This window comes from Aythya marila, assembly GCF_965140915.1.
Source record: "Aythya marila genome assembly, chromosome: 18".
Lineage (NCBI taxonomy): Eukaryota > Metazoa > Chordata > Aves > Anseriformes > Anatidae > Aythya > Aythya marila.
This window is the reverse complement of record NC_139059.1, coordinates 8,575,962-8,589,884: the sequence shown is the minus strand read 5'-3', so window position 1 is coordinate 8,589,884 and position 13,923 is coordinate 8,575,962. Positions and strand designations below refer to the sequence as shown.

The 13,923-nt window shown below is 65.4% G+C and overlaps 1 protein-coding gene across 1 annotated transcript; it reads left to right on the top strand.

The window, feature by feature from the left end:
- The first annotated feature begins 48 nt into the window (after nt 1-48).
- On the top strand, nt 49-6,044 carry UBALD2 (UBA like domain containing 2). Its single transcript, XM_082775107.1, has 3 exons — nt 49-264; nt 1,159-1,221; nt 4,899-6,044. The coding sequence occupies exons 1-3, from the start codon at nt 145-147 to the stop codon at nt 5,256-5,258; spliced, it is 543 nt and encodes a 180-aa protein (XP_082631233.1). The 5' UTR covers nt 49-144; the 3' UTR covers nt 5,259-6,044.
- Nucleotides 6,045-13,923: the final 7,879 nt, after the last annotated feature.

The following is a 13,923-nucleotide window of genomic DNA, read 5'->3' as shown; positions in this document are numbered from 1 at the left end:
AACCGGGCCCCGCCCCCTCCCGCTCCCCCCCCCCCCCCCCCGGTGTCGGCGCGGCGCGGGGCGCGCTCGGGGCTCCCAGGGCGGCGCTCGGCGGGGGCCCCCCCCAGGACCCCCCCCCGGTGCCCGGTGCCCCCCCCCCGGGCCATGTCGGTGAACATGGAGGAGCTGCGGCACCAGGTGATGATCAACCAGTTCGTGCTGGCGGCCGGCTGCGCCGCCGACCAGGCCAAGCAGCTGCTGCAGGCGGCGCACTGGCAGTTCGAGGTACGGCGCTGGCCCCCCCCAAAAAAAAACAACCTCAAGACCCCCCCCAACCCCATAGATCCCCTCCGTAGACCCCCTCCTGTGGACCCCCTTCCTGTGAGCCCCCCTCCCTGGACCCCCCTGGGGACCCCCCCCTTGTTGACCCCCCCCCGTGGACCCCCCCTTATTGACCCCCCTCGTGGACCCCCCCCAGATGTACCCCCCCACTTGCCCCCCCCCCATACAACCCCCCCATACACCCCTCCTTGTCCCCCCTGTGTCCCCCCCCCGTATACCCCCAATTTACCCCCCCATTGCCCCCCCTGTGTCCCCCCCCCACCCCCATCCATGCCCCCCCCATAACACCCCCCTGTGCCCCCCCCACCCCAATCACCCCCTCCCCACCCCCCATTTCCTCCCCACCCCCCCCATACACCTTGGGGGGGGGGGGGTCCCAAGTCCCAATAACCCCCCCCCATACAGCCAGGACAGGGCCCTGCTGGGGGGGGGGGTCGTGGGGGGGGGGCCCTACCGTGTGTCCCCCCCCCATGGGGAGGAAAAACCGGCCCTATTTACCTGGCCCTATTTACCCGGCCCCATACCGGATCTGCCGGCTGGGCCTCAGCCCTTTGGGGGGGGGGCAAAAAAAGGGGGTGCAGCCCCCCCATGGTGTAAAGGGGGGGGGGGGCAGCACCCATGGGTGGTGGTGGGGGGGATTTGGGGTGGGTGCAGGGGCATTGGGGTCCCATGGAGGGGGGGGGGGTGGGGATAGGGCTGGGGGTTTAAAGGGGAGGGGATTTATGGATGGGGGGGGGATTTATGGATAGGGGGGGGGGATTTAAGGGTGGGGGGGTTTAAAGGGGGGGGGTCCCGGCCCTGTTTGCTCACCCCAAGCCCCGCGTCCCCCCCCCGCAGACCGCCCTGAGCGCCTTCTTCCAGGAGAGCAACGTCCCCGGCAGCCACCACCACCACCAGATGGTAAGGGCCGGGGGGACCCCCCCACCCCAAAACCGCCCCCCCACACCCCATTAACCCCCCCAAACCCCCCAAACCCCCCCCCGATCCCCTTGTCCCCCCCCCCCGCCAGCCATATTGCCGCCCGCGGCCCCAAGCAGCCAAGATGTCTGCCAGGAAATGGCCGGGCCCGGCCCCGGCACCACCGAGGGGCTTTGGGGGGGGTCCAAAGGGGGCCCCAAACCCCCCCCCGACCTCACCCCACACCCAGGGTACAACCCCAATTTGGGGGGGGGGGCTCAGAGGGTCCCGTGTTCCCCCCCCCCCCCGGCCACACTTCGGGTTTTTTTTTTCGCCGCTTCCCCCCCCCCCCATGGAGGACGCGAGGGGAAGGAGCGGGGCTGGGCTGAGCCCGGTTCTTTTTTTATTATTTATTTTTATTTTTAATTAATTTTTCATTTTTTTCCCCCTTTTCTGGTGCTGTGTGGGGGGCCGGCGGCAAATAGGGAAAAAAAACATACCCAGGTTGGTGCCTGCCATGCCGCCGTGTCCCCCCCCCGACCCTTTTATTCCCCTCCCCGTCCCATTTTCCTCCCATGTTCGGGTCCCCAAAACCCCCCCAAATCCCCCCAAAATTCCCCCAAAGCCCCCCCAGGAGCAGAGCCCTGTCCCGGTGGCCCCTCTCTGTGGGGGGGGGATTTGGGTTTTTTTCCTTCCTGGCCTCATGGGGGGGCTTCCCCCACCTCCCCCCCACTCTCAAGCCAAAGGGGCGCTTTGGAGAGCTGGCAAGATGCCCCCCAAAAAAACCCCAAAAGCCCCCAAAAATCAGCTTTGGGGGGGGGGGAGAAGGGAGACAGGTTGGGAGCTGCGGGGCCGCTTCAGGCCTCAAAATGCTCAAAAAATGCTCAAAAAATAATAATTATTATTATTTTTTATAATTATTCCTCCCCACCGCCGCAGGAAGCTCAGGGGCGAAACACCCCCAGGGGGGGCCCCGACCCTACAAAAGGGAAGGGCCGGGGGGGGTCAGGGCTGTGTCCCCCCCCCCACCAAGGATTTCCTACCCCCTTCCCCAACCCCACTGGGTTTTGGGGCAGCCCAGCTCCACGTGGGGCCAAACGGTTCCCCCCCATACACGGGGGCCCCCCCCCAGCGAGGGGCACCCCAAAATCCCACCCCAAATCCCTCCTGGCACCAGGAAGCTCCTGGCCAGCTGCTGTTTGTTATTTTTCTTTTTTTTAACCAATCCTGCTCATTTCACCCCAAAAAGGCCGTGCTGCGTCCCGCCTCCTCGGGCTGGAGCTGCTGTTTGCCCACAGCTGGTTTTGGGGTATTTTTATTTTATTTTATTTTTATTTTTTAAAAAAAGGAGCCTCTCGAGGTTAGCAGAGCCGTGTTGTGGATCGAACATTTTTTTGGATACTGCCAAATTTAGTTTTTTTTTAAGAAAAAAAGCAATAGGGAAGAGAAGCCGGCTTAGCACCGCCCCGAGGTGAGCTCAGGGACAAGTGCAGGATGGGGCTGGAAAACAACAAAAAAACCCCAAACCCCATACGCGGCCGCCTGCACGGGGTAGAGGTCCGGCTGGCCCTGCTGGCGTTTTGGGGCACAGCTCCGTGACCCCAAAAAGGGGGATAAAGGTGAGGACAGCGGGGAGCCGCGGGACGAGGAGCTGCTCCCCACGGAGCCACCTGTGGGGTTTTTGGCCCCACAGCAGGTCCAGGGCAGGTGGAGGGATGTGGAGCAGCGCTGCTGGCTCACGGGGGGCTTTTCCCCAGCCCCAAATCCTCAAGCTGCAGCACGGACCCCACAAATATCCCATAACGTGGACCCCTCCTGGCTCAGGGGCTTTGGGGTGGATCCAGGCTGGTGGGGCGAAACCCTACACACATTCCCAAACGCACCCCAAAACCGCTCCTCTTGGACACACCGTGGATCAGCTCCAGTGATCCCAGCCCACAACCCTTTTGGGTTTTTCAAAACCCTTTTGGGTTTTCTCCCAAAGCAGGAGAAAACCCATGGGGGCTGTCCCCGTCCCACCCCACACTGACCCCAAAACCTGGTGGGGGCGGCGGCAGCGTTTGTCACGGGTTTTGCGGAGTGATTTTGGGGGAAATGTCCGGCAGGGGTTAATTTTATGGGTTTAAGGGAGCCCTCGGGGGGTGCAGCGCTCACCCCACACCCAGGGGGGCCTCATCCAGACCCCATCAGCAGAGCGCTGGGGACCCCGATGGTGACCAGAGCCCAGCTGGGGGGGACCCCATAAAGCAGTTTGGCAGCCGGTGGTGGGACCCCACAGACAGGACCTGAAACACCCTATGGGGACCCTAAATATCCCATAGGGACCCTAAATACACTGTGGGGATCCTGGATGTCCTATTGGAGACCCTAAACATCCCGTGGGGACGCTGGATACCCCACAGGGATGCTAAATGTCCTGAGGGAACCGCAAACACCCCATGGGGACCCTAGATGCCCCATGGGGTTCTCCAGACGTCCCATGGGGACCCTAAATGCCCTGTTGGGGACCCTGGATATCCCATTGGGGATTCTAGATGTCCCATGGGGACAGCAAACATCCCATGGAGACCCTAAATGCTCTCTTGGGGACCTTAAACACCCCATGGGGGCCCTGGATATCCCGTTGGGGACCCTAAATGCCCCCATGGGGATGCTAATCCCCCCCTGTTGGGGACCTTAAACACCCTGTTGGGGACCCCAAACATCCCATGGGGACCCTAAACACCCCATGGGGAACCCCAAACATCCCATGGGGACCCCAAATGTCCCATTGGGGATGCTAAATGTCCCGTGGGGACCCCAAACATCCCACTGGGGACCCCAAATGCCCTCATGGGGATGCCAACCCCCATCATTGGGGACCCTAACTGCCCCATGGGGACCCTAAATGCCCCGTTGGGGACCTGAAACCCCGCACGGGGACCCTGGATGTCCCATTGGGGACCCTAAATGCCCCCATGGGGATGCTAACCCCTATCATTGGGGACCCTAACTGCCCCATGGGGACCCCAAATGTCCCATTGGGGACCCTAAATGTCCCGTGGGGACCCCAAACGTCCCATTGGGGACCACAAATGTCCCATTGGGGACCCCAAACATCCCATTGGGGATGCTAAATGTCCCGTGGGGACCCCAAATGCCGTGTTGGGGACCCCGGATATCCCGTTGGGGATTCTAAATATCCCACTGGGGACCCCAAACATCCCATGGGGACCCCAAATGCCCCGTTGGGGACCTGAAACCCCCCACGGGGACCCTGGATGTCCCATTGGGGACCCTAAATGCCCCCATGGGGATGCTAACCCCTATCATTGGGGACCCTAACTGCCCCATGGGGACCCCAAATGTCCCATTGGGGACCCTAAATGTCCCGTGGGGACCCCAAACATCCCATTGGGGACCCCAAACGTCCCATTGGGGACCCCAAATGTCCCGTGGGGACCCCAAACATCCCATTGGGGACCCCAAACGTCCCATTGGGGATGCTAAATGTCCCGTGGGGACCCCAAACGCCGTGTTGGGGACCCTGGATATCCCGTTGGGGATTCTAAATATCCCACTGGGGACCCCAAACATCCCATTGGGGACCCCAAACGTCCCATTGGGAACCCGAAACCCCCCACGGGGCCCCTGGCTGTCCCGTGGGGGCCCCTAAGCACCCCGATCTCCTCTCCCCACAGATGTGCACCCCGAGCAACACGCCGGCCACTCCGCCCAACTTCCCGGACGCCCTGGCCATGTTCTCCAAGCTGCGGACGTCGGAAACCCTACAAAGCAGCAACAGCCCCATCCCCTCTATGGCCTGTTCCCCCCCGGGCAGTTTCAGCCCTTTTTGGGCTTCGTCCCCCCCCCCCCCCATCGGGCAGGGGCAGGGGCAGGGGGGGCAGCAGCAGCAGCAGCAGCAGCCCCCCCCCTGGCTGCCCCCTTCGTCGCCCACCTCCCACGGGCTCCATCACCACCACCACCACCTGCACCCCCCCGCCCCGCCGCCCGCCGCCCCCCCACACAAAGCCGTGGCCACCATGGACGGGCAGAGATAAGGTTGGGGATGCCCGGGGGGGGGGGGGGGTCAGGGGGGGGGGTGTTTTTTGGGGAGGGGGGGGGAGCCAGGGCGTTCGGAGCTGGGGGCTTCCTGAGAAACGCACTGGAATCCTTTTTTTTTTTTAGGTTTTATTAATTTTTTTTTTTTTTTGGGGGGGTGGGGGGGGACAAGCTCCCAGCGAGAGGCCCCCGGAGCCTCTTCCACGAGTCGCCAGCTGTTTTTTTTTTTTTTTTTCTCCTCCCCCCTCCCTATTTTTTTTTTTTTTTAATATATAACTATAATATATAAATCTATCTAATGTATATAAACCCAGAAGGAAGGAGCGAGCAGGCACGGAGGGCGTTGTGCCCCCCCCCAAGGAAAGGTAGGGGGGGAGGAAACCCAAACCCAAAGGGATGGAGAGGTGGGGGATAAACCCCCCCCCATGTGTCCATCCCCCCCCGGACCCGAGGAAGCTCTGGGTGCTCGTTGCTGCGCTCTGGCTCCCCAAAATCCAGCCTGGCTTCTTGCACAGACCCCCCCCAGACCCCCCCCCCCAGCCCCCGACCCCTTCCTCGAGGAAGGGGGGGCTGTGATTTAATAGGGTGATGCCCCCCCCGCCCCGATCCCTGCGACTCCTCCAGGGGGGTGTGGGGCAGGGGGTGCTGCGGGGGGGTGTTGGGTTTGGTTTGGTTTTTGGTTTTTTTTTTTTTAGTTTTCAAATCAAATCTTGCTTAAAAAAAAAAAAAAAGACAAAAAGAAAAAAAAAAAAAAGGAAAACAGGTTGAAAGGTTTTTTATTAATTTAAAAATAATAAAATAAAAAAAAAAAAATCAGTTTTTTAACAGCAGCTGTCCCTGACTTCTCTCTGTGCTACGAGGGCGCCGGCAGGAACCGAGGGTGACCTTGGGGACATCTGTGGGGTCTGGTCCCTGTAGGATCTGATCTCTGGGGGATCCTGTCCCTGTAGGGTTTGGTCCCTGTAGGATCTCCCAGGGATCTCCCAGCCCCACCAGGCGCTGTGGGATCGCTGCCATCGGGAGCCAGCACGTGTCCCTGTGACCGCTGTCCCCAAAAGCTGGGGATCGGGGCTGGCAGCGCTGGGTTTTCCTGCTGTTCCCAGTGTTTTTAGGCAAATCCCACGCTCAGGATGGGGTTTCCCAAACATCCCCTCTTGCAGACACAGCCAGACCCCTGCCAGCACCCCAAGGTCTCTTTGGGGACCCCCTGGGGACAGCCTGGGGGACACCAGCAAGGGCTGGGGCACGCAGCCCCGATCCTATAGGGACGCACCAGCTGGGATGGGGACCCCAAAGACAAAAAAAGGGGAAAAAAAAAAGCCCCCACTGGGGCCACTCACCCACGGCACCCACGGCTAAAGGGGGGCCCACCCCTGGGTGCTGGGGTTTATGGGGGAACTGGGCCCCGCTGTGTGTGTATGGGGGGGGCGAGCCCAGAGCCCAGCTGGGCCTCATCCCACAAACGGGATTAGGTTCAGGGCTGCCCTTTGCTGGCTGCTTCTCTCTGGGTTTTCCCCATTTTGGCCCCAGAGGTGGCACCGGGGAACCCCAGACCCACTGGGGTACAGCCCTGGGGTGCTCTGCCCATGGGGACCCCCCCAAAAGCAGGATTTTAGCCCCTGTTTCCCCCCCAAAGACCAAACCCGTTGGGACAACGCACCAAAAGGGGGACTGGTGTGGGGCCAAAGGAGGAGGGGACACCCAGGATGACACAGGGGATCCCCTCATGGTTTCTGGGCGCGGGAGAGGTGAACCTAAAAGAGGAGGACCCAAAGCACCCCCCCGGCCCCTCCGAGCCAGCACCTCGAGGTGGAGAGCCACCGGCACCACAGCAATAAACCCAGCCCCATAAAACACCCCGTGGGTAAAGAAACCCCACGTGGCTGCTGTGGGGTCTGGCCCCAATCTGCACAAAGGATTTGGGATCTCGGTGCCATTCCCATAACCTGTGATGGCCGGGCTGGAGCCACCCCGAGCAGAAAAACGCAGCCGGTGGTGATGGGGGCGCGTGTAAGGGGGGCTGGGGGTGTAGGTCGGGGTGTAGGTCAGGGTGTAGGTTGGGGTGTAGGGAGGTGTGGGTGTAGGGAAATAGGGATGGAAGGGCGTAGGGAGGAAAGATGTAGGATATAAGGATGTGAGGAGGTGGGGATGGGTGGATTTAAGGAGGTGAGGATGTAGGGATGCGAGGACATGAGGACAAAGGGCTGTAAGGATGTAGGGTGGGGAGGATGGAAGGATGTAGGGATGAAAGGATGTAGGGATGTAGGAACATGAGGAGGTAGGGATGTAGGAAAGTATGGCTGTAGGGACGGAAGGAGGCATGGTTTGTAGGGACAGAAGGATGTAGGGACAGGGATGCAAGGAGGTATGAATGTAGGGACGTAGGGATGGAGGGAAGTATGGCTATGAGGACGTAGGGAGGCATGGATATAGGGGAGTACAGCTCGAAGGGTGTAAGGATTTGGGGTGTAAGGACGTAGGGGGGCACGGATATAGGGACGCAGGGATGGAGGCAGCCCTGCAGCAGGGAACGAGCCCCCCGCGATCCCACAGCAGGGCCGCTGACGGCCAAACCAACCCCGCTGCCAGCTGCCCGTCCACCGCCCTTTATTGCTCCTGCCCGACCCCCCCGTGTGGTGCCCAGGGGGGGCTCCCAGCCGAGCCCCCCCGGCCCCTCTCCGCTCTTGGGGTCTCTCTCCCGTCCTGCGGCGCCCACGGGGGCGAGGGGAGCCCCGGTCCTTGGGGGACGTGGCCGTGGGGGTGCCTGGGGGTGCCTGGGGGGGGGGAGAGAGGCAGACACAGGGGTTAATCCCCGTGGGGTGTCCCGCATGTGGGGAGGGGGCTACCCACACCGCGCCCCCCCCCCAGGCCGTACCGTCCTTCCCCACCAGCGCAGGCAGCCGCAGGTCCCGCCGGCCCTTGTAGATGTGCCCGTCCTGGCCCAGCAGCTCCACCTCATCCTGCTGGGGAAGGAGCCGGGGAGCGGGGCCAGCACCGCAGGGACCCCCCCACACCCCAACCCCGACCCCAACCCCACGGGGACCCCCCCACCCCCCAAAAAAACCAACCCAGCACCCTGGAAAAGCGAGGCGCGCTCCCCTCGCCGAGGTGTCCGGCGCCTCGGGTCGGATCCTTACCTTCACGGGGGGCCCGCTGTGGGGCTGGGGGTGTCCGGGGGTGCAGGGCGGGAGGTGCTGGAGCTGGGGGCTGCGCCGCTGCTGCGGGGGGGGCCGGGTGTGCTGCCCCCCACAGCGCCGCGGCACCCGCAGGTACCCGCACCCGGCCCCGCATTCCCTGCGGGGTGGGCGCGGGTGGGTGCTCTGGGGGGGAGCCGTCCCTCTCCGGCCCCCCCAGAGGCTGTTGGGGAGGGGGACGGGGCACGGCTGGCAGCCAGGGACGTGTCCCCAATGTCCCCGATGTCCCCAATGTCCCTGTGACCCCCTACCTGCGGCCGAGCTGCCGTAGGGGCTGCGGCTCGAAGATGGCGTGGGGGCGCACGGAGAGGCGCGGGGGCAGCGGTGGCATGGGTGGGATGGTCACGATGTGCCTGGGGAGGGCACAGGGGGGGCAATAAGTCGCCCTGCCCCGAGATGGGCACCCCAGGGAGCTCACCGGTGGCCCTGGGGAGTCCCCTGCTGCCAGCACCGAGCTGGGCAGGGCTGAGGGGGGCACTGGGGGGACTGGGGGGACTGGGACCCCAATGGGCAGCACCCCCCCAAACCCACAGCACCCGGCAAAGCCCTCGGCACCTGGGAAGCAGCCGAGCCCCCCGGGGGTACTCACGGGCCAGGCACCACCATGCGCAGGGGCCGGTCGCAGGACACGCAGTGGAAATGGGCCAGGAGCTGCCTGCGGAGGGAAGGGGCTGGGTGAGAGCGGGGCAGGCAGGGAACGGGGCAGTAATTAGCACTAATTACAGCCCAGCGTACGGCTGGGGGGCACATCGGGGCCGAGCTGCGCACCTCGGGGCATCGCATCCCTGTCCACACCCTCACCTCCCCCAAAAAACCCTTCGTGCCCACGCTGAAGCTTCGGATGGGGAGCACCTCATCCCCCAGGGGCACCCCCACGCTGCCGTGGGGTAGCAGGGAGCTGATTTAATGCCCTCGATGCCACCGGCACCCCTTGGGCACCACTGGTTGGGGATGCTCTTATTTTAGGATCCTTATTGCGTGGGGAAGGGTGGAACAAATCCCCGGGACACGGTCCTGGGCACGGGGGAAGGATGTGCAGGGACACCTGAGCTTGCTTTGGTCTGGTGAATTGAGGGCTGGGGAGCAGCGAGCCTGCAGGGATTGCGTTGCAGCGTGGCCACCGCAGGGCTGGGGGACCTGGAGGGACCCGAGCAGAGCGTCCCCAGCCGTCCCCAGCTGTCCCCGAGGCGCTCACTTCCTAATCCCAGCGGCATCGTCGGCCTCTGCCTGCGGTGCCCGCGCCTCGAGCTGCCTCAGGATGCTCCTGCAGCGCTCCTCCAGCTGCTGCCGCAGCGGCGCCAGCTCCAGGCGGTCCAGCTGGGGGTGGCACAGCCCCTGAGCGAGCTGCCACCGCCAGCCCCGCTGGCACAGCGCCGTGGCCACCGGGGCCACCAAAGCCCGGAGGGGTGACCCAGCTCGGCGGGGTGCCCTCGGGGTGGAGCAGGGGGCTGGGAAGCGGGGACGAGCCGGGCTGTACCTTGGAGCCCAGCTCCTCCACGAGCTTCTGCTGGACGCGGTGCCAGCCCTGCTCCTGCCCCGTCACCTTGCTCAGGGTGTCCTCGATCATCTTACTCAGCTGCTCCACGGCGGCGTCAAACTGGGCGCAGCTCACCTTGCCGGCCAGGGCGGCTCTGTCTGCCTTCTGGGGATGGGGACGGGGACAAGTGGCACCGGGGGACCCCAGCCCAGCCCCTTCCTGGCAGGGGGGCTCCTGCCGACAAAACGCCGGGACTCCTCGACGTCTCACCACTTCGATTTCCAGCACCAGCTCCTCCTTGTCCGCCTTCTCCTTCTGCAGCCTCTCCAGGGACTGGAACAGAGCCTTGGAAAGCAGCAGGAGCCCGGTGAGCGGCGCCGGGACCTCAGCAGGCAGCGGGGACCTCGCCGTGCCCAGCCCTGGGGATCCCGAAGCCACCCACCTCGATGTCCTTCTGCTTCTGCTGATGGTCGTCCACCAGGTTCCCCGTGACCGAGCCCAGCTTCTCGCAGTCCCCCTGCACTTGCAGGATGGCAGCCTGGATGCTCTTCAGCAGCTCCTCATCCTCCTGCGAGGAGGAAGGCGAGGGCGCGGCGCTGAGCGGGGGACCCGACCCGGCGTCCAAAAAACCTTTGACACCCCTTCTCCAGTCCCCCGACGCCGACACCTCCGTACCCATCTCCTCCCGGGGAGCTGCCGGGTGGCCTTGCCCATGGCCTGCCGTGCCAGGACGGAGTCCACCAGCTCCTGGAGCTGCTCGTAGCGCCGCAGCAGCTGCCCGAGCTGCGCCCCGACGTCGGCGCTGCAGACGGGGCACTCGGCCGGCACCGGCTCCGTGCCACCGGGGCTGCCGTCGGGGGAAGCGTCCGGCCCCACGGTGCCACCCAGCAGCGACCTCAGCTCATCCAGCTGGAAACGGGGAGAGGGAAGCGGCTCCCAGCTGGGCTGCTGCTGGCCCTGAAGCCCCCCCAGGAGGCGCGGTGGCCTCCCAGGGGGCAGGGGGCAACAGGGGGGACGTGGCACCGAGAGGTCCGCCCCTCCTGGCTCTCCACCTGCTCCTGTAGGTGCCCGGCCCTGGTGGCCACCAGCTGCTCCAGCGTGGCCTTGGCCGCGTCCTGCTGCTCCCTCAGCTCCCTCCTCAGCTCCTGCAGCAGGGACCTGGGCGGCGAGACGGGGTGCGGGGAGGCTTGGCCGCTAAAAAGGGGGACCCCTCGCCCCCAAACCGAGCTGCTCGCAGCCCCTGGGGGGTGGCAGCCCCCCTCCCGTCCCCTTACCCCAAGCTGTCACCGGATTTCTCTGCTCCTCCAGCCGACCCCAGCTCCCTGAGGGCGTCCTGCAGCTGCTTGATCTGGGGCGGCGGTGGCAGATCAGGGCATGGCCCCCACACAAGGGGACCTTTGGGGGGACCTTTGGGGTCCCCTCCGTGCCCGGATCACCTCCGGATCACCGCCGCCCCCTCACCTTCTCCCCCTGGCCCTGCAGGTCGCTGGCCAGGCCCTGCAGGGAGCCCACGCGGCCCCGGAGGTCGGCCAGCAGCGTGGTGACACTCTCCTGGTCTGCGGGGACACGGGGACACAGCCCCCATCAGGGGCTCCAGGCACGATGCCACCCCCAGGTCCTCCCCCACCACCCTCTCCCCCACCGCCTCCCCAGTTCACCCCAGTGCTCCCAGCCCGCCCCGAGCCTTCAGGCTCCCAACCCCGCAGCACCCCAGGGTGCCCCCCAACCACTTTTAGAGCCCGTGGCCCCCCCTGCAGGCTCTCACCTCCCTCCGGGAGGAGCAGACGCAACTCCTGGAGCTCGGCACGGTCCGATTTGGTGGCCTCCAGCTGGGCCACCTGGCCCTGCAGGGTGGCACAGAGGCGGCCGAGCTCAGAGACCTGCTGCAGGGCCTCGGCCAGCCCCGGCACGGCACCCGTGGGGCCGGCATCGGGGGGCATTTGGGGTCCCCGGGCGGTGGGTGACAGGGGCCGGGCAGCCACGGGGGGCTGCGCCTTGGGGCGAGCGGCGCCCACCCTTGTCCCCCGAGCACCCGGGGTGGGTTCAGCGCCAGGGAGGCCGGGTGCTGCGCTGGGGGGGCTCGGCTGGACCCCTTCTTCTCTTCCTCCTCCTCCTCTTCCTCCTCCTCCTCCATCTCTTCCTTCTCCTTGGGGAGGTGCTGTCTGCGTCCCCATAGTGGTGGTCGGGGTGCCGGGGGACCCCAGCTGTGTCCCTGGGGTGGTCCCGTGGGTGCCGGGGGACCCTGGCTGCATCCCTGGGGGGGTCTCATGGGCTCCAGGGGACTCCCACTGTGTCCCTCGGGTGGTCCCATGGGTGCCGGGGGACTCCAGGCCGGTGCCGTGGGTGCCGGGGGACCCTGGCTGTGCCCCCGGGGTGGTGATTTGGGTGCCAGAGACCCCTGGCTGTGCCCCAAGGGTGGAAGTTTGGGTGCCAGGGCCCCCCGGCTGTGTCCCCAGGGCGGTGGCACTGGCACCAGCTGTCCCCATGCGGTCGGGGGCAGCTCCTGCCCGGCTCCAGGAGGCCACCGATGCTCTCCGCGTCCCCGCTCGCGTCCCCATGGTGCGGGGCCGTGTCCCCGCTGTCCCCTCGCCGGTGCCGGGCGCTGGCTGCGTCCCCCTGGGGGTCCCCCCGCGCTCAGTGCCCTCCTCGCCCGATTCGGGGGACTCGGAGGAGGACTCGGAGGCTGCAGCCTGGCTCCCGGCAGCCTCCTGGGGAGAAGAAATTTTGGGGAACAAATTTATGGGGTCGCACAACGGGAACCGGGGAAACCATCGGGCTCCCCCGGTGCAGCACACCCGGTTCCGTCCCCGGTGTCCGGCACCTACCCCATCGCTCTCCGGGCTCACCCCGCTGCGGGGTCCCCGCTGCTGCTCGCCCACCTACAGGGAAGGAAAAGGGGGGGGTCAGGATTTTGGGGTACGCCCCCCAAAAAATATTTTCTTCCCCCCTTCCTTGCTCCCGCCCACGGTGCACGGGGCGGCACCCGCTGGGACATGAGGGTCCCATCCCCTTGTGGGTCCCCGTCCCCATGAGCAGTGGGGTGGGGATGGGGGAGGCAGGGCTGGGGGCCCCGTCCCCATCCCCGTCCCCACCCCGGGGGCAGCTCACCAGGCCCAGCAGCTCCTTGATCCCACAGATGTCCTTGGCCATAAGGGACTGCGCCGCCTTCACCCCGCTGATGGCCTCCAGGAGGTCCCGGGGCACAGATGGGGTCTGGAAAGGACGGGGGAGGGGGAGACCCCATAAGGGCCACACAGCCCCCAGGGAACACGCTGCGTGCTTGTGGGGTGGGGGGCAACACCAAAAGGAACCCCCAAAAAAACCCCAAAACCTCACCTGGGTGCTGTCCCCATCCCTCGCTTCGCTCCTCTCCGGCCCCACAGCGGGGGCTGCGGAGCCCCCCGGGGGTCCCGGGGTGGGCTGGGGGGGCTGCCCGCCGGGGGGGGCGGGTTGTGGGGTGGGTTGTGGGGTGGGCGCGGGTTGTGGGGTGGGCACGGGGAGGTGCAGCAGCCCCAGGTGCTGCAGCAGGGCGCGCAGGAGGCTGTGCAGGGCCGTGAAGTTGACGGCCCCCACCTCGGGGGTGCCGATGGCCGCGTCCAGCAGCTCGGCCAGGCTGGGGGGGGGCAGCGCCGCCATGGCCTGCGGGGAAAAGGGGAGGGGGGGGGGGCTGCAGCCTTCAGCCTCATCATCATCATCATCATCATCATCACCACCCGTTCCAGGGAAAACCCTAACCCAATCCCACCCCCGTATCCCCCTTCCCCGTTTCCCATACCCCCATATAAATCCCTATGCCCCCAATCCCTCTACTCCACCCCAAATCCCCGTGCCCCCCCCACCCCCATAATCTCCATGGACCCCAAAACTCCCATCCCCCCCCCCCCAAATTCCCGATACCCCCACAAGCCCCATACCCCGTCAAATTCTGGTAGCCCCCCCCCCAATCCCCTTACCCCCCCGTACCCTCCCCATCCCATACACCACCCCCTAAAT

What these genes read in the sequence shown, in the direction of transcription:
- UBALD2 (XM_082775107.1), top strand. Translation starts at nt 145, where the DNA reads ATGTCGGTGAACATGGAGGAGCTGCGGCACCAGGTGATGATCAACCAG. An exon ending in CGGCGCACTGGCAGTTCGAG is followed by an intron (nt 265 to 1,158) that starts GTACGGCGCTGG and finishes CCCCCCCCGCAG; the next exon opens with ACCGCCCTGAGCGCCTTCTT. An exon ending in GCCACCACCACCACCAGATG is followed by an intron (nt 1,222 to 4,898) that starts GTAAGGGCCGGG and finishes CTCTCCCCACAG; the next exon opens with ATGTGCACCCCGAGCAACAC.